Genomic DNA, 20,993 nt, shown 5'->3' on the forward strand with positions numbered 1-20,993 from the left:
GCGAATTTTACAGAAAATATCTCAATGGAGTAAGTTATATAGAAAAATCGAATTCTGTTGACTTTTTCCATTAAATATTTTCTATTAAACATGTCTATAAAATCGGCCAAAAACTAATAGAAAGTTCAATAGAAATCCAATAGAATTTTCTAATGCATTCGCTAGGTTTTCAATTGAATTTTTTCATACGTGCGGTGTCATAAGACTGTATTGATGACATATTTTTCATATTTTCTTCTCAACAATCTACGTGGTTCAGCGTTTTGGGACTTCGGGAGGATATTTGTAATCACTGAAAGAATATATTCTCAAAATTTCAGCTCTGCAGTCCATTTTCTTTTACTCCCATCTACTCACTGCGGAAGTTCCTTGAAGACACCATTGACACCAGTTTTTAGTGACGTCACACATTGTGTAAAGTTGGAATAAATAATGCGGAAATTTTCCCAATTAATTATTAAATTCATTCATGTATATAATTAAATAATATTCTTTTACAAAAGACTCACAAAAGTAGTGGAGGGACAATACAATGCGTTTTAGTATTTCAGGAATGATTTTTTATCATCATTTCATAAAAAGGACACTAAAGCTGCAGAGGGGCTGGCATTTTCTCCGGTTTTCCCTCGAGAACAGCCAGAATATTCTCAGCAGTTATTATCGACATTTTTTCTCTGGCTTCGAGTGCTGCACTTCCGATATGAGGTACCAGTACTGAAAAAAATATTTTAATAAAATTGTTGATTGCTACAAAATCTATTATATTAATTATCCAGAATATACAAGGTGTCCCAAATTAAAAGTCACAGTTAAATATCTTATTGGCAAGTGGTACACGTATGAAAAAATCGTATAGAAATTTTATACACGAATTGCGTATAAAAATTCCATAGATGTCCGTATATGAATATATATGAATATTCCACAAATAAAATGAAAATTTTATTAATTATTTCACCTCTCCATAATATCCCTTGTGTATAATCATGTGATCAGTTATTTTCTTCTATTGATCAACATTTAATGAATAAAAAAAATATGAGCCAGTCGTCCAGAAATTGGGGGCTTCGGCTACATTCAACATTTTCTCAATTTAATTAGTCTTTGTTTTGTTATTTTCACTTCAAACAGAAAAAAACTGCTAATTAAAACATTCTTGAAGGTATGGAAGCCATCACATCCCCGTTTAGGTGATTCTTTTATTTTAGATCCTATCACGAAAGTCGAATTTCGGCCTGGTCACCCTATCTCTTGCCAAGATATTTTACTGTGACTTTCAATTTGGGACACCCCGTATTTTCAGTGATTTGTCAATGTATTTTCAATGAATATAATTATTTTACCACAATTATCAAGCTTCAACAGCTCGTGATCCAGTGGAATGGGTTCAGGGGTCATGACATCAAGTCCAGCAGCTCTGATTGTCCCATTCTTCAGGGCATCTATTAACGCTGGCTGATCCACAATTTCCCCTCTACTGACATTAATAAAAATCGCAGTCTTCTTCATTTTGCTGAAGGCACTTTTATTGAACATCTCCCTGGTTTCTGAAGTCAGAGCAATCGTTGCAATCACAAAGTCACTTTCAGCTAACAGGGTGTCCAGAGCCCTATGTTGACCACCGAACACCATAGCCTCTGGCTTTTCAGTTCTGCTAGTGTAGAGAATTCGAGATAGTCGAAATGATTTCAGATATTCAGCGACTCTGAATCCAATTCTCCCTAGACCGACTATTCCAACTGTCGAATTCGCGAGACCTGGACCACACATGAAGGAGGGAGACCAGGAGGTCCATTTTCCCCTGAAAATTACGCAATTAGGTAGGAGAGAGTGGGGAAAATAAAACAGTGGCCGCAGTTTTTTTCCCCTTTCACAAATTCCCGGAATTTTTTCCCCGAGGAATTTCTCTTTTGTAGAATTTTCGGCCGGGTTTTTTTCCCCCGTTGAAAAATTCCGAAAATCCCGGAAATTTTTCCCCGTCAATCCATTCTCGGATGATTATTCTCACTGAGATTAATTTTCCGTACCAATTTTTTTCATGTGGAATTTTGTTTGAAGTTTTTCTTCAGAAAATGGGAATTGATTTTTTTTCTCCTAGGAGGAAAATGAAAAAATTAATGATAAAAATTGTTTTTTTTTAATTCGTGACTTCAATTGATTATTTTTCCAACCCAAATATCGGGCAATATAATTGGCCCATTTGACATCACGTGGTACAAGCTACAGGGTTTTCAACTGATAATTTTTTGATAATTTTCTCTGGTAGTTGCTATATAAAAAACAAAACATCATGCAGTCGAATTAACGCCTCGTCAAACTGACAGATTGCATTCAATTGTGGTAATCCGAGGATTTTTATTCGAAATGAGTAGATTCGGAGTTCATTCCCTAAAAACCATTGATGAAAAAGTAAAGGGGAATATTCCCGTCAATACGGAGAAAACGAAGAAGACAATTTGGAATCAATTTAACAGTTTTTGTGATGAGAGAAACTACACATTGAGTGCTGACACACACATTGAATGCTGTTGAGTTAATTATACAATTTTCGTTTCTCAATTGTGAGTTTCGTCTCATGGTCCAATTATATTGCTCGACATTTGGATTGGAAAAATAATCCCCTGAATACCACACGAGCTTCAAAATTAATCGGGCATTTTCCTCAAGGTTCCCTGCATACAAACGAAATCGTCAAGTTTTTCAGGAAAAATCACTCGTGCTTCGCACTCGTGATTTTTTAACCTGAGACACTTGACTCCTTCATTTGTTTGCAACGAACCTATCGGAAAATACCCGATAATTTTGAAGCTCTTGTGGTATTACAAGTGATAATTTTGTTCGAAATGTGGCTAATCTTGTTTTGTTTTAGATGTTTCATGCGATGAGTTGATTTATATTCGTACGAAAATGACGTTTGTATGTTGCTGATTATATTGAAAATGAATGATTTTATCTTGATGAAATGTTTGTAATTTTGTCGGGTTGTAGATGTTCTATTTGAATTGCGTCAAACAGTTGTTTTCCGGCTGTTTCATTTTGCCTCACTCTCCGCCAACATTAACAATTGAGAAGAGAGAAAGGTCAATTATGATTTGAAGAGAAGTTTCTCACGCTCTCAAGGCCTGTGCAGACTCGCAGATCCTCCGGGAAGTGGCCAATAGCAAGGCGACAGCTAATTCCGATGTCGCATCAGTCAGAACTCCTGGGGTGTAGCCCACTCGGATGTTGTGGGCCTTCAGGGCTTTCAAGTCCAAGTGATCGTACCCCACGGACATGGTTGCCACTGCCTTCAGCTGTGGCCCAGCCGCTGAGAGAATTTCCTCATCAATTTTGTCAGTTAAGAGACAAAACACTCCATCGACCCCACGAATCATCGAGAGGAGGTCTGCTCTTGGGATCGGCTCTGTTTTGTCCCATATTTTGACGTCACACCTGTAAAAAATGGTAAATTCAATGTAATATAATGGACGACGGTGGCTGAAGTAGTTAATATCAAGACAACCACCCCCTCCTTTCCTTTCCACTCACCCTTTAAATATACTGTAGGGGAGGTTGGGGTAAAATGGACACTTTTGACTTTTTTTCAAATATTAATAACAGCTTGAAATGTTGATGAAATTCAATAGTTTTTTTTCAATGCAAAGAACATTTCTTTCCCTTTGTAATGAGCCTAAACTGCTAAGAGCATAAAAATTAAGAAAATTAAGAATTTCTTCTACTTTTTTTTGATTATTCATTCATAATTTTTGAAAACTTCTGCATGATGCAGGACTCAATTGACAATTTCAAATGACGAAAGATGAAAAAAAAACATCGAGATGACGTTCGATAGATAGTACACAGGGCCTTAAGTCGACTTATCTCCCAGTTGAGTTTTTGAGGAATATTTCCGAATCTAAGGGAGATAGCGAAATTTCCGTAATTACCTTTGTTGTAGCTCTCAATTGGCTCTACAAAAAAGTTTATAACAAAAATTTTGCCATCTCCATTAGATTTCGAGATATTCTGTGAAAACTGGCCAACAGTGAAAATTAACTTGCACCGTTCTACCACTTCGCTACTGATTTCTTTGATAAAAAAAATACTTTTCTCACTCACGTCTTGCTCAAAAGATCGATCCCAGCCTGTGGTACATCGCTACGAGTTATCAGTATCTTCGGTCTTTCCATTGTTGAATGGAACACCTTAAGAATCCCTTTAAACAAATGCGATTTAGTCCATGAGCCCTCGACAGTGTGAAAAACTCGAGATTTCAAAGACAAGTGTCGGACTGTGTTGAGCAACATGGTGATGAGCTCTAGTAAAAACCCCACATTTTTTATCTTTTATCAGGCCCCTAACCTCTACGTACATAAACGGACACCCTCCGTGCTCTGTGTACTCAAATAAACTGGAAGGCGAATTCCAAATATCCAGACAAAAAAGTTTGTTGAAAAAAAAAATTTTTAAAATGTATATCTACAATAAGTTTTTGACCGTTTTGGTGTTGTTATTTGTTTATGAATTACTTACGAATCGAAGCAGATGTTCTACCGTGATATGTTGGATTCCTGATTGAAGAAAATAATAACTTCAACTTAAACACGAAATTTTTATTTATAGACTAAAATACAAGTACTGTTTGAATACTTTGGATATCTCCCTGAATAGATGTTACTCTGTACTGTTGGAATAATTATGATCAAGTTGGGGTACAGAGAGATAAGAAAAGGATGATAAAACGATTTGTCGGGGTCGCGGCGTCTGGAGGATTGAAGTAATAAAATGTAATAAAGTTATTAACAAAAGGTCTTCGGAATATTCGGAACAAAGGTCTTGGAAATATTTGGTGGACGCTTGGAGAAGAATGGCACTTTTAGGAAACTTATTCTAGGAAAATAGTGGATATACAACAGAGACATGACAGCTGATTGGTCACTCCCCCCAACAGCACAGAAATTAAAAGGAAACTATTATTTTTTTACGCAAAAATGTAGTTTTTTTTAGAAAAATTCCGACAAAAACGGGCCCTTATTATTTAATGAAGGACAAATTTCAGAAGATTTTCTGCAAATAAATTCATTTTCAGAAAGAAAAATACAGCTGTGAAAAATTATTTTTTATTCTTAAGATTCTTCTCCGCAGCCCACAGAGTATTCTTCATTAACATGGCAACAGTCATGGGTCCCACACCCCCGGGGACGGGTGTGATGAACCCAGCGATTTTCCTCACTTCCTCGTAATCAACATCTCCAACGATTTTCGTCTTCCCATCCGGAGTATTCACCCTAGTAATTCCCACGTCAATGACGCAAGCTCCTGGCTTCACCATCTCCTTGGTGACGAGGCCGGGGACGCCTGTTGCTGACACCAATACATCCGCTAAGCTAGCAAATTTTATCAGCTCAGCTCGAGGTGTGTGAATGTGACAAATTGTTGTCGTCATGTCAAGAGCTCTAGTGTCACCTAAAAATTTTTATACGACGCAATTCAGTAGCGAAGCGGTAAAACGACTCAAGTCGACTTGGCTCTCAGCTTCGTTTTTGGGGAATATCTCCGAATCTAAGAAAGACGGCGAAATTTCCATAATTACCTTTTTCATAGCGCTCAATTCGCCCTACAAAAAAGGTTCGTTTGAAACTCAGCTATTCAAACTAGTCAAACGGTCACCGGGCTCAACGAAAATCTCGAGAAACTTCGGGACCCTTCGGGTCACGGTCAGCTACGAAGAAAATCGCCGAAAAAGTCAGTAGTATCGTTCTAGACACCGAGAGAGTCACTCTAACCACAGTATCGTATCGTCTCTATCTCTGTACAGTCGAGTATTGTCGCAATCGCTCTATCGAGTACATCACCGTGAGATACTGAGTTAACGCTCCTAGTCGCGTCTCTATTAGAGTCAATCATCTATTAATATATTTACCATAATGACCTTTTTCGTAGCGCTCAATTCGCCCTACAAAAAAGGTTTGTTTGAAACTCAGCTATTCAAACTAGTCAAACGGTCACCGGGCTCAACGAAAATCTCGAGAAACTTCGGGACCCTTCGGGTCACGGTCAGCTACGAAGAAAATCGCCGAAAAAGTCAGTAGTAGTATCGTTCTAGACACCGAGAGAGTCACTCTAACCACAGTATCGTATCGTCTCTATCTCTGTACAGTCGAGTATTGTCGCAATCGCTCTATCGAGTACATCACCGTGAGATACTGAGTTAACGCTCCTAGTAGCGTCTCTATTCGAGTCAATCATCTATTAATTTCGAGTCAATTATCAATTCACTTTGGGACTATAATCAAGTGAATTATCAAGTGCAGTGTAGAGACAATTATCGAATTTAAATTGAGACAATTCAACGAACAGTGTACCCTTATAAAATTTCTAGACGCATGGTTTACACTACAAATAAAGTAAATCACCAGTGGTTTTTTAATAAATCGCGTGTTCTTAATTTTCACACCTTTTCCGAATCACTTTTCCCCAACCCGCCTAAATTTTTAGCATCAATCTCAAACAAGGTTTCAATAAAAATTTTGCTGTCTGCCTCAGATTTCGAGATATTCATTGAAAACTGACCAATAGTCAAAATCGACTTCAAACGTTTTACCGGATTTCTACCTGCAAATTTCATCGTATTTGTATTGAATTTTCTGAAAATTAATCTCCAAAAACCCAAGTTGTCAGATAAACAAATAAAAAACAAAAATTAAGTGACTAATTAAAACCTTTTCCATTAGCATGAAGCAAAAGTGCCGTGGGCAGTCCCACGTGCTTAGAGCGTCCAATGACAACGGCATTACGTCCCAAGGTTTTCACCCCTGACCTCAGTATCAGTTCCCTGACAGCTAGAGCCGTAGCGGGCACAAATCCCTCGCTATCAGTGCTCAAAAGTCCCAAATTCTCGGAATGAAATCCATCCACATCTTTGCTCGGACAAACCGTTTCGCAGGCGATTTTCTCGTTCAATCCCCCGGGCAGTGGCAGTTGGACGAGAACCCCATCGACATCCGGATCCTCATTGAGACTTTTTATCTTTCGTATCAACTCCTCCTCCTTGATATCGGCATTCAGAAGAATTGTCTCAGCGCGAATTCCAATAGAATTTGCCGCTTTCACTTTTCGCCCGATGTAAACTTCACTCGCCGGGTCATTGCCCACGAGTATCGCGGAGAGTCGGGGGATTTTGCGTCCTGACGCCACCCAGGAGTCGACGATTGTCTTCAATTCATCCTTTATATCCTTTGCTATTTGTTTGCCGCTGATGACCACCGCCTCGCATCTGATGAACAACCAGCATTTTTAAATGTCAGACACAGTTTTCCCCTTAAATTAAGAGAGAACAAGTGGGAAATTGCTTATTTATGGCATCTAGTGTAGTTATTTTTGCTCATAAATTAGGAATATGCTTCCAAATGGTTATTTTGCACATAATTTTCTTTTATCATGTATAATTCATTGTTTATTTCATCTTCTTAAGTTGAATAAAATTTCTTTTCAACTAATTTTGTCAGATTTTCAACTTAATTGAATGCTACCATCATCATTTCTCTTATTATCCCCTTCTTCTATAGGGGAGAGTGGGGTAAAATGGACACTTTAAACTTTTGTTTTTATTACTCATAACTCAGAAACAAATTTATCAATTGAGCTCAGCTTAGGCTCATCACAAACGGAAAAAATTGTTCTTTGCAATGAAAAAAATTATTAAATTTTATCAACATTTCAACCCGACATTAACATTAGAAAAAAAGTCAAGTGTCCGTTTTACCCCCAACCTCCCCTACAACCGATTGTGTTTTTACAGTTCCTTGCGATAAAATGAGAATAGAAAAATTTTATTTATACATACTTGAATGAATTTGAAACATCGCATTTGAAGAATTCATCAGACAATGCACTTTTAGGGAAATTCATGAAAAATTCGAAAGTTCAACAATCATCACAAAAATCAAATCAACCAACATAGCTATCGCAATCATCTTTTAACGTCAACTGAATGGTATTAAAACAAACATTTTAAGCTATGATTGAATTGATTTAAAGCATGATATTCAACGATACCCCCGGAATTCTGATTTTCAAAAAATACGAAATTTTTCCAAATTTTCAAATGAATCACAATAACGATTATTGCTATGCCTTCATCTTCGAACTCGGTCAAACGGACTCCCAAAGAAGTTTTTAAGCCATCATTCAATCAGTTTAGAACATTGTCTTGAATTATCGTGGGATAACCGATTTTCTAAAAAAAATCTAAAATAAAAAAATTGTCGATGAATTAAATTTCAATTAATGGTGATCGACAGGGCTCGACAGTACCTACATTTTAAAAAAAGATTCAATTCCATCCATTCATTAGCGAACAATTGAAGAAAAGCTTTGCTACATACGTACACACATACACACGTAAGGACGAGACTTTTTGAGTCATACTGGGTCGATATTATAACACAAAAAATCCAAAACTTGAATTTGAACGATTACAAACTTTCCATTCGGAAGCAAAAATCATTTTTTGCACGTCTATATCTTGTCATTGAGTTTCCCAACGGAAATTGTCTTGTTCATTAGATCGAATTATCAATGCAATTCAAAAAAAGTGAAGTTTCTGCGCGAAGTGATCGCTTCCGCCCATGCGCGTTGAAATTCTGCGTTGGTTAGCTGAATAGCACGTGTTCATACTCACTGAGATGTTGTTGTGTGAATTTTTCGGGATGACTGCGATGCACAAGCCCTCCAAATTTTCAGAACAATCATTCTCTCTTTTTCAGTAAAAATAACATCAAAATTTCTGGCAGAAATTAATGAGACACGCGGTGTCAATGCACTAGACGAAACTGCGGGTGCATATACCGAGCTATCGATTGTTACTTGATGCGTGTGTCTGACACCGCACGGGTACTCGCTGGATTACAAAAAAATGGGCAAAAGAAATTGAAGTTTTTTTAAGAGCGTTCGGAACTTGTTTCATCCGGAGCAAACGCGGTGATTGAACTTTCTAAATCATTCGTGCTCTCATTTTTCTCCTCAACCTGATACGTTATCGGTCGTGGGAGGTCGACTTTATGCAACTGACGAAATCTCTGTTTATGGCAAATTTTTCATCTGTTTATAAGAGTCTCCGTTATTTTATCGTTTCCTATTTTACTAAAGATGAAAGAAACGTGAAGTTGTTTTATATCGAAATATCTCGAAACTGCCTGACCGCTAATCCTTAATTCTGATTGGTCAATATGTGACACGAAGTTATTCACAAAAAAAACACGCGGCATTTTCAAATTCTTCAGTGGTAAATTTTTTTTTCACGTCATATATATATATATAATATATATATTTCACATGTATATATATCATCGGTGAAATTAATAAATTCTGTCCTTTTATGGAGACCGATTATTTAAAAAAATTGAAGATAATTAATTGAAAATGAAAAATTCTTTATAGATTCTTTTACTCTACTTCGCTATTCACTTCAATCATTAGTCGAATTCTCTTTGATTCATTATCAATATTTATAAGGTATTCATGAGAAAATGAAATTTAATGAATTCCATTTCTTCATTTCAACAAATGAATAGATCAGCACGCGCATAGATCTTGTGTAGTAAAAACTTGATAATTTTTTTGCCGTGAATGGAACATCGATAAGTTAGATCACTCTAATATGTACCATCCTAAAGTATGAAAACATTTCTATCGATTGTTGATAACTATATGTTTGGGTAAAGCAATTTTTTTGTGAAAATTTAAATAGTAAATGGAAAAACTTGGAAAAATGGTTCAATGTTATCAGAGTTATAGTCGATTTAAATGATGAATTGAAACAATAAATTTGAAAAAAAATCATTCTGCTCACAGGGTGAATCACTTCAATTTATTATTACGTAATTTATTATTACAATTTATTATTAATATGATATAATATCAATTCACTTTCTGTTTTTTTAAATTTTTAACGAAATGTCTGTATGTTCAGAACTGTCCCCATAACTCGAGAATTATTGAGGGAAACACGCTGAAACTCTGGCTGCTAATTGGTACTACTGAGACTCAAATTTATGCTAAATTTCAGCTCGATCGGTTAAGTGGTTCCTGAGATATAGCGATTCTTCGATAATAGTTTTTTGCCGATATCACCTGGACCGATTGGATTCTTTTTTCAAAATACTGGTCACAATGATACCCATTTAATTGGATTGAAAAAATACCATTACTCCCTGAGCAATGTAGTTTTATTCTCGTTTTTTCATTTTTTCCTTGAAATTGCTTGTTCGCACGAAAACTTGAAAAATAATCGAGATAGAAACTTGAAACTTAGTATGATTTTAGGTTTCATGGTAAAAAAGTTTGGGATGCTGAATAAACGAAATCTTGTGGTCAATATCTCAAAAACTATTTGTCCGATTTCATTTTCTTTTCTTTCCAAATGTGCGTTTTCATGCCATTTATCTAGATCCAATAAAATATGGGTACCATGCCATTGAAATTTTCCGAGATATCGTCGTTTTTGTATTTTTTGCTCGGAGTTCACTTTTGCGCACTATGACATGGGTAAAAGTCAGGGAAGCATTTTAAAACTTTGGTTTCTAGTTAGGACTGTCAAGGAACATTCCTATATCAAATTTTAGGTCTATGCATTTGATAGCTCTTGAGATGAAATAATTCACCCAAAATTTTTGAGAAAAAAAAATAACGCATCTATATTTCAACGTCCATTTTCACAGCAGGATTATTGAGGAAGCCATATAACATAAATATTGTTGCATGAAATTGCAAATTTATTTGATACAAATAAGGGAAAATGAGTGCGATTGGCCTTAATATTTTTTTTTACCGGGCCTTCTCACGAAAAAAAGTAATTATTTGCAGAATCTCGTTCGAAAGACCCCAGTCAGCCAACACTGTCGATGGGATGATTATGAGGAAAAATAAAAAAGTGTATCATTGGCAAAGGGTTCTACCTGGAACCCGCATACGCCTTTTGCATGTAGAATAGAGGTACTATCCTTTACGTGTATTACTGCGCCCCATAAACCCCCGACCCTTATAATTAATCCTCTTACTACTGACGATGTACTGCCGATCTTTCGATGCTGTTGCTGTCGACGGTGGCACGACAGCAACCCATCGGTCCCTGTCGACGGTAGAACGTCAGTAGAGCGGATTTTGGCTGCCTGGGACGTTGCTTAACCCTTGATGTCGAAGTTCTCCTAGCAAACTTGCTGAATAAATTGGACCATTGAAAATCTGTAAATAAAAAGTATTTCAACATTTTTATTTAAGGATAAAAGCTAAAATTCGTTGATTTTGGGATATACTTAAGACGAGCGAAACGGAATTTTCACATCCGATCAATTAGCCCCTCATGTACAGATATTCAAAATTTTTATTTTTTTCCTCATTGAAGTAGTTTTGAAGAAAATTGCGAGCTAATAAAAAACATTTGATAGTTAGTACTTTTTTTGAAATAAATTTTTGAAAAATCACCCCTGAAAAAAAAGGCGTTATCCCCCCTATTTCATTATTTCCAAAAAATTTTATCACCAATCGGTAGCAAATTGTTTGAAGATTTTTGCGAGTTAAGAAAAAATCGTCAATGCACTCCTATTATTGTGTAAATTGACAATTCCAATTTCAACTGAAAATCAGAGTTGATGACCAGAGTTTGTAGCAGAGATGTCAGACAAGATATGAATGTTTTTTTTGGCTAACGCCTTTTTTTCAGAGGTGATTTTCCAAAAATTTATTTTAAAAAAAGTACTAACTAGCAAATGTTTTTTATTAGCTCGCAATTTTCTTCAAAACTACTTCAATGAGGAAAAAAATAAAAATTTGGAATATCTATACATGAGGGGCTAATTGATTGGATCTGAATTTTCACGAGTGCGCAGGTAGTAGGAAGCGTGAAGCGCTACCTTACAGCCGGAATGTTTATATAGTTATCTATTCGCGATTGCAACATAGATGTGAGAGCCACCAAATGGGCCCTAAACTAACTACTCTTGGGGGCTAGCCAATGAAATCACTGGGAGCGAACCAATGATAGGGGTCAACCAATGCGATCACTGGGTTTCCCTTGATCTCATTGGTTCGCCCCCAAGAGTAGTTAGTTTAACCCCCATCACGCCACCTCACCACGCCCACCCCTCGTCTCCTCCGCCTCGCTTTCGGCTCGGTAGGCTATCTTGTACGTGGGGGACGGTGATCTGTTTTCCAAGGCTCGGGCATGTAATGTACTATTTCATGACAATGTGCGGAAAAGGGAAAAGTTACTTTTTTCTCTTATGAAATTTTTGAATGGAAAAAACTTAGTATATTTTACCTTCTGCCATGAAGCCCATTACAGCGCATATTAGCAAGAAAACGATGTATATCTTCATTATCAAAAAGTGAAAGAATGATCTGCTGAGATTCAAGAATTGGTGGAAACTGCAGTAGTTTGCGGTAAACTATCCGGTATTTATACAGTCCACATCTTATCCTCTCATGCATAGAATAGAGTAGGTAAGGGGGGGGGGTAAGTTATGGTGAACTCCATGTTAAATAATAAACCTTTTTTTTATCTTGACGGGACAAGTCCCACTTGAAGACAAAGGAGGTCTCGAATATTTGCAATATTTTCGAATGACGAGATAATTATTCGAAAATTTTATGATTTGGTACAATCATTACTCAACACTCACATCATTAGTTTTTGATGTTATGAAGTGGAGGAACAAATATTTCCATGAAAGGATTGAGGTCACACGACTGACTGACATTTTGAATTTGACTTTTTCTTCACGGAGAGAAATATTCAGTAAAAATTACGGAACTCACAATTTGCTCACCGATTACGGAATCGACTCAGAAAATTTAAGTGACGGTATCGTAATTTTTCACATGAGATTCAGAAAAAAATTACGGAACGCTCTGGAAAAATTCCATGACAATTCCGTAAAATTTCCTACAGCCACATTTCACTCCGGAATTACGGAAAAGATACGTAATTTTTATTGAATGTTTCTCTCCGTGAATTTTGCATCTTGATATGCAACCAATCGCTTGTTTTATTCTAGCTTCAATTATACATTCTGCACTTCCAATGGTTAACGCATTAAATGAATGTATGCCTGCTTGCGTCCACCAAATTACTTTCCCTTGTTCGTCATGCCAGAACGATTTCTAAATTTGGTAGATTTACAACCGCAACCAGAGTAAGTGCCAGTGCAGATCGGAGTGAACCCGTTTCGGCATTTATGATTCTTGCAGTCTGCATCCTTCGAACAACCTGAGTTGAAGATGAGATTTGTAGCAGTTGTCTCTTTCAATTGACCTTTTAAAAAAAATATTGTAACGAATCTCTAATTTCCCCAATTACATTCTACTGTTTATACATTTGTGCACGTCCACGTGAAAAGGGCCCACTTTGTCGCATCTACTTTCCGAGATATTCATGTTTTTCTCTTCACACCTCTTATTTAAACCAATGTTCAATCGATTTTTTGATCCTCTATACCGACGTCAGTTTTTACGCTATCGACTTGATTTTGGGCTCAAAATGTGAGGAGTCTGACCAAGCTTACTGGAACATGCATAACTCCAATACCGCCAAAGTGGGCCCTTTTCATGTGGACGCCCACATTTTTCTTTTCTCCAAATCTCTGCTCTGAAGTTAGCGTCTTCTTTTAGTATTTCTTCCCGACTCATTTTCAATTTAATAATAGTACATTAGAGTACAAGGGCACAAATTTCGTTTTCAACGAATGTGTAGTTTACAGGCCGAGCCGAAGACGAGGTCTGTACACACATTCGTTGAAAACGAAATTTATTACCGAGTGCTTTATAATATTTTATGTCAAGTCGTGCAGAAGTCGAGTATTGAGCAGGCTGCGCGAAGCGCAGCGTGCGATAAACTCGACTTATTGCACGGCGCGACATAAACTTTTATTTATTTATCCTTGCGTGCTCTTCAATAATTTTTTTCAATAAAAATGAACAACTTCACATGTCAAAGTTTCATACCTGCCCTGGCTTCTTCTATGAACCCCATTATGACACATAGCACCAAGAAAATTATGTGGCGCTTCATTGTCAAGGATGAGCACAGTATATGAATATTTTCCAACTATAACAGTTTTTTTCGTTCCGATCGGCTGTAAAAATGTACGGTAATTGTGGATTATCAGTCATTATTATCTTTTTTGTATGAGTAATTGTCGGTTACGTACGCCTCAGATAATGAGCACTTGCCTTCGCGTAGACATTCTTTTAAAGTCAACCGCAATATGACACAATGTGAAATGGCAACTTGTCCGTTAATAAGTTGAGGGCATTGTGACCTGTTTTGAGCTTGATCCAAAGGAACATTCCGGCGTTAGGGACCGTCCACTCTGCCAGTCCTGTTCGAACGATTGGTCATTAGTATATTTCGGCCTAATGACGAAATTATAAAATTGTGAGACCGTTGGAGTGTGGAAGACTCACCTCCAAGTGCATCTCCAGCCATTTGATTGTGGGATCCAACCACGTCGCTAAACAAATTCTTTGTACACTGAGAAAAAAATCTCCCAAAAATTAGTGTGCTGTCCCCCAACGCCGGGACATAACATGGGGTCGTCGAAAAATTCATAAGTGGCACCCTAATTTTTGGTGGGACTCCGGCCACTTTTTCGGGGGATTCCCGTAAAAATTAGTGTGCCACATGCGAATTCTCCGATGACTCCCTGTTATGTCCCAGCGTTGGTGAACAGCACACTAATTTTTGGAAGGATTCTCACAAAATTACGATGTATTTTTTTCTCCGTGTACACTCTTTGGTATTAAATTTCACTGTTGAGTGTCTTAAAATCATTGCTAATTGTCTGCAATTTTAATAAGGTTGAATCACTGCTAATAATCGAAATTTAACTCATAACTGTGGTGATGTGCTGAACGAAATGCTACAATTAAATGCCCGTGCGATCTTCTCAATAGCTAGATTTCAACTACTTTTCGGGGGTTTCGCGATCTCCTGGCCGCTCAACCGAAAGTTCTCGATGGTGCTTGAGGATCGTCGGTAAATTTTCACAGGAATTTTCACAGAAATACGGGGAAAAATTCACGTTTTCCGCAATAAAATTACACAGATGTATTATATCATCATATAAGTGCTAGAATAGAACTATCAGATTATTCTAATTATCAAATGTTGTACTGTGTTTCTCCCTTGCGATGGGACAATGTATCCTTTTTGCAAATAAAAATATAATAATAAAGAAATGGGTTACACGCGCCTGTTCCAGTGACTCGTATCAGCAAAATCATTTGTTCTCGTCTAGGAGAAACGGAATTGAGCGAATGTTTAGTTATCCATAACTGCACCTGCATGTCACTTCTGGTCGAAATTATAAAGTAAAAAAAATGGGGAAGTCCAAAAATTGCCCGTTAAAGTGCTGATTTTCCATTGGTCGGTAAAGAACAGTCTCAAAGAACTTTCATCGACTGATGATAAATCAATATTCATCGTTTTCTCAGAAATTTGCTTTCCCGCCATCTACCATTTAAATTCAAAATTATCGCGATGTCTCCCCACCCCCTGCCAATATCATCGTAAAAAACCAATGCGGAAAATTGCTCCTGCGATGCGCAGTACAGAATAAAGCTGAGCCATGCTGATCCGCGTAAACCAGCATCCGAGTCATACCAGGTGACGTTATTGTAGTTAATACCTAATCAAATGAACATTAGACAAAATATTCACATAAAACCTGGAGTCAAAACGTGGTCGTTGAATTCGAGACACTTATAATCATTGATTATTGGGTAATTTTGGGTGTCGGGGAGATTTCAGTGAGTGACATTGAACAGCTGAGGATTAACACCTGAGGAAATAGCCATGAATGCGGAAACTCAGGCGGGCGGTGGTGTCGCTCAACTAGCACGCGCTATGGGGGCCTCGGAACCCGCCCTGAGACTCATTATTTCAATTTCACTGGGTAAATTTTTTGGAAATTTTTCACGATCAAAATTTTTGAAATTTATTAAATCATTGCAAATTGCGGAAATTGCGCTCATTTTATTACGGCAATTTCAGTCATTTGGAGGGGAATAGAAGCAGATGCAATTTTTCATTATTTTTTTTACTTCCTCAGCGATTTTCTCTCATGCGGACGTCGGTATAATCGAAATTTTGAATTAAAGTTAAATTGGAATAAATCAATTGTTAATGTTACTCACCAGTTTTTTTATTTTAAAAATAATCATCAATTTAAATTTTCAAATCCCGAGTTATTTTATCAATCATCAACTTAAATATTCCATTCCGAATTATTTTATGAACCAATAATTGAGAAATTAAATTACCAATTATTATATTATTTTTCAAATTTCAATTACGATAAATAAGTCTAAATTACTGTAAAGTGCAACTTCTCATAATATTACTAAAGTAATCATTGATGCCGATCATGCTCTCATGTTGAATTTTTTTAATGCAAAAAAATTATTTTTAATTTTTCTTTTTTTGAATGAATTGGTCTTTATGAAATTGTTCAGTTGAGAATACTTCGATTATTTGAGAAACGCTGAGATAGTACTTATCACATGATTTTATCTGAATTCTAGGCTTTCCACTGGCTTACTTACATCGTCGCACTCTGTACGGCAAGACCCCCCTCCATCAACATGTTTTTTTTATCCTCAGTGGTGTTTTTCTGGGGATCTGGAATTTTGGTGAGATAATTCGACAATCACGTAGATATTCAACTTCATCAATTGCTCCTACACGAATGATATTTTTTATACAACTACCCCAGGGCGCGCATCTTATTCTGCTAGGTGCCAGAATTGTAAAGCCTTACCGTTTCTCACTTTCACTAATTTTTATCTCAATAATAATGCAGAAAAAATGAATGGTTTCAACAAAGTTTTTCACAATGAGAATTTAATCGTTGAATAATTTATTCGGAATCGTCATCTTCTTCGATTGTTTTTTGCTTTTCACGTTCTTTTTCATTTTTAAGGATGTATTATTTAATATATACAGTATATATTATGTAATATATACATATATACAATTGTATACATATTTTTCACAGAACTATATTTTTTTATTACAGTAAGAAATGATTTTGTCTTTCTTTTACAATTACTATGAATAAAAAATTACAGTACATAAAAAAGTATACATAGACATCATATTACATTACTTGATAAGAAGAATAGAGGCTTCAAAAATCGTTGCACTCAATCAACGATTTTTTGAAAGTGAATGATTTTTTTACTCGTCAGGTTGGGACATGAGCCACTCTGCAATTTCTCTATGCACAACGTACCTGATTTTACTAGTCCTTGGAAGTTCAAAGTTAGCTGTTGCTGTTACGTTTATATTCAATATGTCACATTTATTATATGGTAAGAATAAATTGAATTGGAGTGCCATTTTCTCCCCAAGAATAATCTCCCGATATTTTTGTCTCTTTTCCTTTAATCCGTGACTTTATTTTTTCTCGTTCGACTCATTTCTTGGTCAATTGCAGGCTACTGGACAACAAGTACCGAAGTTTACGACATTAAATGGACAATGCCCCATTGCGTATTAACCCTCCGTCTGATCGGTCTAAGTTGGAACTACTACGACGGCAATAGAGACGAGAAATATCTCTCGGGTTACCAAAAAAATGTCTCCTTAAAGCAATTGCCATCCTTCCTGGAGTGCGCTGGATTCACGTATTTTCCAGGGGCATTTCTCGTCGGGCCGCAATTTAGCATGAGACGGTACCTCGATTACGTCAACGGGGAGTTGATAGAAAGCGTAAGTATTTACATCAGTTTTTTTTTCTAACACTATTTCCGCAGTCAAATCCCACAATAATCACGGAATAAAACAATATGAAAACGAATGCGAGCAAATTCATTTCATTTGTTTTGTAATTGTTTCATGGAAGTTATGCAAGTAATGATTCTGATGAGAGATAGGGAAATGTTACGGTAGATGTGAATAAATAGGCAATCGTAATAATTTGATGAATGTGAAGATACTTTTTAAAAGATAAAACAGCTGAATTTATTTCATTTTAACTCACTACATTTGCAGTCATTTTTCAAAAATTATGGATTTCTAAAATAAACCGTCTAAACCTTCCAATGCCTTTCACAAGAACTTCGTCTGCCGTCTGCGTAAAATTTCGACAATCAATTCTCGAAATCAACTAACTCCGGTTACGTTTTGTAAACTCGTTTATTCAGATTTTTATGTACAGTATGTCTTTGGATGTTTTACTTAAGTTTTATTTAAATCTTTTGGGTGCCTATTAACAGTGCTCATTTTGTCCATACTAATTATCACATACCATTTTTTTCATCACGCTGTGACGAAAAGTGAACTTTTCGGCACGCTCCGCGTGCCTAAAAGGCCAATTTCCGTCACATTNTAGCTCGTGGGATTATATCACTCGCCTTCGGCTCGTGATATAAACCTCCCACTCGCCAAAAAACACTTTTTTGCACTCGTTACGAAATATACTATTTCCATGCCCGAGTGGAAATTCAAATTAGGATAGAATAAGAAATTGACCAGTGAAAACTGATTTTAATCAATTTTGAATCAGAATAGAGCCAAAAAACTCTTTTCCGCACTCGTAACGAAATATACTATTTTGTTACTGCTGCTACGTTCAGCCGGTGTCGAAAAGTGCCTTTTCGTTTACTAGTAAACGAAAAATGGCACAGTTCGGCACTCGCTGAACGTAACATCACAAACAAAATAGTATATTTCGAAACGAGTGCAAAAAAGTGATTTTTGGCGAGTAGGAGGTTTATATCACGAGCCTTCGGCTCGTGATATAATCCCACGAGCTAAAAAACATTTTTTCACGAGTTACGAACAATATTTTTCATCACAATGTGGCGGAAATTGGACTTTTAGGCACGCGGAGCGTGCCGAAAAGTTCACTTTTCGTCACAGCGTGATGAAAAAGTGTTTTTTGGCGAGTAGGAGGTTTATATCACGAGCCAAAGGTAAGTGATATAATCCCACAAGCTAAAAAACATTTTTTCACGAGTTACGAACAATATTTTTCATCACAATGTGGCGGAAATTTGACTTTTAGGCACGCGAAGCGTGCCGAAAAGTTCACTGTTCGTCACAGCGTGATGAAAATAAATATGTAAGATTTTCTCATACTTATATATATTTGTGTACGTCCACGTGAAAAGGGCCCACTTTGTCGCATCTAGTTTCCGAGATATTCACGTTTTTCTCTCCACATCTCCCATTTAAACCAATGTTAAATTGTTTTTTTGATCGTCTATACTGACGTCAGTTTTCATTCTATCGGGTTGATTTTGGGCTCAAAATGTGAGAAATCTGATCAAGATTATCGGAACATACATAACTCCAATACCGTCAAAGTGGGCCCTTTTCATGTGGACGCCCACATTTTTTTTCGATAGAAATAATCCCAAGTCAAGCATGGCAGAATAGATTGCTGACAAAAAAGTTTACATTCATTTTTCAAAAGAGCACTACATGAATTTCCGGGATAAATTGACTGATGAAAGTAACTTGGGTGATGGCAAAATATTTTGTTTTCAGAAATCGACGGAACCTGAAGCATTACCAGATAATATAGTACCTGCGATAAAACGAACTGCTTTAGCATTCATATACCTCTTGATTTATCTCGTTGGGGCAATTTATGTATCTGATGAATTCCTGTTGAGTGACGACTTCGGAAATTCAAATTTTTTCAAGAAAGTATTTTTGCTTGGCCTGTGGGCTCGAGTATGTCTGTATAAATATATTGGTTGCTGGCTATTGACGGAAGGGGTAAGTTCTGATAATCAATGCATTCAGAGTAATGTGGGAAGATATTTTACGATTAGAAATAAAAATACCTTCCATTGGCAATTTCGTTTATATGAAAAAAGGGTGATGAATTCACAGGTGTGCACAACATTTGCGCTGTCCTACAACGGTCGCGACGAAAATGGCCAATCCAAGTGGGACGGTTGCGCCAATGTTGATCTGTTTACGTTTGAAAATGCCACAACATTCAACCACTACATACAGTCCTTCAACATGAACTCAAATCAGTGGTTCGCCGAGTATATATATAAACGCCTCAAATATCTCGGTTCACGCAATGCAAGTCAATTCTTTACCCTTCTATTTATTGCTGTCTGGCATGGCTTCCATTTTGGTTACTACCTTACCTTCTTCAATGAATTCATCATCATGCACTTCGAGAAGGACGTGAGTATTACGAAATAATATTTTATGCTGTTTGGGTAATTGGAAAAAGCAATGCAATTCAATTTTCGTGTTAGACCTTGGGATGGAGGATGAATTCGTTTTAACATCCGGTGGCCTAATTTTTTTTTACGAAACCTTTCATTCGGGAGAAGAAGGGGAATGTCTGAAAACGGAGGTGTGACTGTTCCAGTAGTACATTAACATGGGAAATGTCTACACCAGAGTCCAGTTTTTTGCAATAATGCGGGTAAAAATTGATGGCTTCGCCTCCAGAAGATTGGCTGCATTTCTAAACGGACCATTACAAAATTCTCTCCTGTTGCTAATGATTTCTTAGAGACCCACCAGACCAAGTAAATATCAAAAAGTCTTGCAAAATGTCGATACTTATGTCTGACCTCCATTTAGACAGTAATTCGGGTAGAAAATGATGGTCTCGCGTTCGGCACTTGTTCGGTCGACATAAAATGGGCAGAAAAAGAAATTTTTCTGTACTGCTTCTCACGATTTCTCGTCTGGGAATTGGTATTACAGTAGACTCTCGTTATAGTCGCACTCACGGGGCTGTAGGGGCAGCCGATTCTGAGAATGGGACTGTATTTCTCTTCCCCCACCAGGCGCTCACGGTAATCCTAAATTCCGGGAATCGGGAGCGATAAGAAAATAAATTTTACTCCAATTATTTTTCTCTTCAATTTGCATTGAACATTTTTATTAAATATAAAAATTATTTTCATTAAACACTTTTATTAAATTAACAAAATGAATTGCGTTGAACACTTTTAGTAAATTAATGAAATGA

The 20,993-nt window shown here is 36.7% G+C and overlaps 3 protein-coding genes across 7 annotated transcripts in view; 1 reads left to right on the forward strand and 2 right to left on the reverse strand.

Annotated features, from left to right (window-relative positions):
* Positions 1–450: 450 nt before the first annotated feature.
* On the reverse strand, positions 451–5,060 carry LOC107040952 (glyoxylate reductase/hydroxypyruvate reductase). 4 transcript variants are annotated; one of them, XM_015261282.1, is made up of 6 exons: positions 4,630–4,753; positions 4,513–4,550; positions 4,099–4,195; positions 3,112–3,432; positions 1,344–1,801; positions 451–714 (listed from the first exon to the last, which is right to left on the reverse strand). In XM_015261282.1, exons 3-6 carry the CDS (start codon positions 4,167–4,169, stop codon positions 587–589), a joined length of 978 nt encoding a protein of 325 aa, XP_015116768.1. In that variant the 5' UTR covers positions 4,170–4,195; positions 4,513–4,550; positions 4,630–4,753; the 3' UTR covers positions 451–586. The 4 variants fall into 4 exon arrangements, with proteins under 4 accessions (XP_015116768.1, XP_015116765.1, XP_015116767.1 ...); XM_015261279.2 differs by having other exon boundaries at positions 4,099–4,390; positions 4,513–5,060; XM_015261281.1 differs by lacking the exon at positions 4,099–4,195 and having other exon boundaries at positions 4,630–4,673.
* A 17-nt stretch (positions 5,061–5,077) lies between these two features.
* Positions 5,078–9,096, reverse strand: LOC107040954 (bifunctional methylenetetrahydrofolate dehydrogenase/cyclohydrolase, mitochondrial). Its single transcript, XM_015261283.1, has 3 exons — positions 8,663–9,096; positions 6,702–7,255; positions 5,078–5,445 (listed from the first exon to the last, which is right to left on the reverse strand). The coding sequence occupies exons 1-3, from the start codon at positions 8,731–8,733 to the stop codon at positions 5,093–5,095; spliced, it is 978 nt and encodes a 325-aa protein (XP_015116769.1). The 5' UTR covers positions 8,734–9,096; the 3' UTR covers positions 5,078–5,092.
* Positions 9,097–15,555: 6,459 nt separating this feature from the next.
* LOC107040865 (lysophospholipid acyltransferase 5) overlaps positions 15,556–20,993 on the forward strand; it is an 8,727-nt gene continuing 3,289 nt past the window's right edge. The window contains exons 1-7 of one of the 2 annotated variants that reach the window (XM_015261130.1): positions 15,562–15,643; positions 15,788–15,932; positions 16,561–16,668; positions 17,227–17,349; positions 17,475–17,749; positions 19,532–19,765; positions 19,883–20,191. In XM_015261130.1, the coding sequence (XP_015116616.1) occupies positions 15,833–15,932; positions 16,561–16,668; positions 17,227–17,349; positions 17,475–17,749; positions 19,532–19,765; positions 19,883–20,191 (1,149 nt within the window). In that variant the 5' untranslated portion in view covers positions 15,562–15,643; positions 15,788–15,832. Of the gene's footprint in view, positions 15,644–15,787; positions 15,933–16,560; positions 16,669–17,226; positions 17,350–17,474; positions 17,750–19,531; positions 19,766–19,882; positions 20,192–20,993 lie in introns of both variants that reach the window. The other variant, XM_015261131.1, reaches the window with a different exon arrangement.

This window comes from Diachasma alloeum, unplaced genomic scaffold (genome assembly GCF_001412515.2).
Source record: "Diachasma alloeum isolate Michigan unplaced genomic scaffold, Dall2.0 Dall_scaffold_00349, whole genome shotgun sequence".
Classification (NCBI taxonomy): domain Eukaryota; kingdom Metazoa; phylum Arthropoda; class Insecta; order Hymenoptera; family Braconidae; genus Diachasma; species Diachasma alloeum.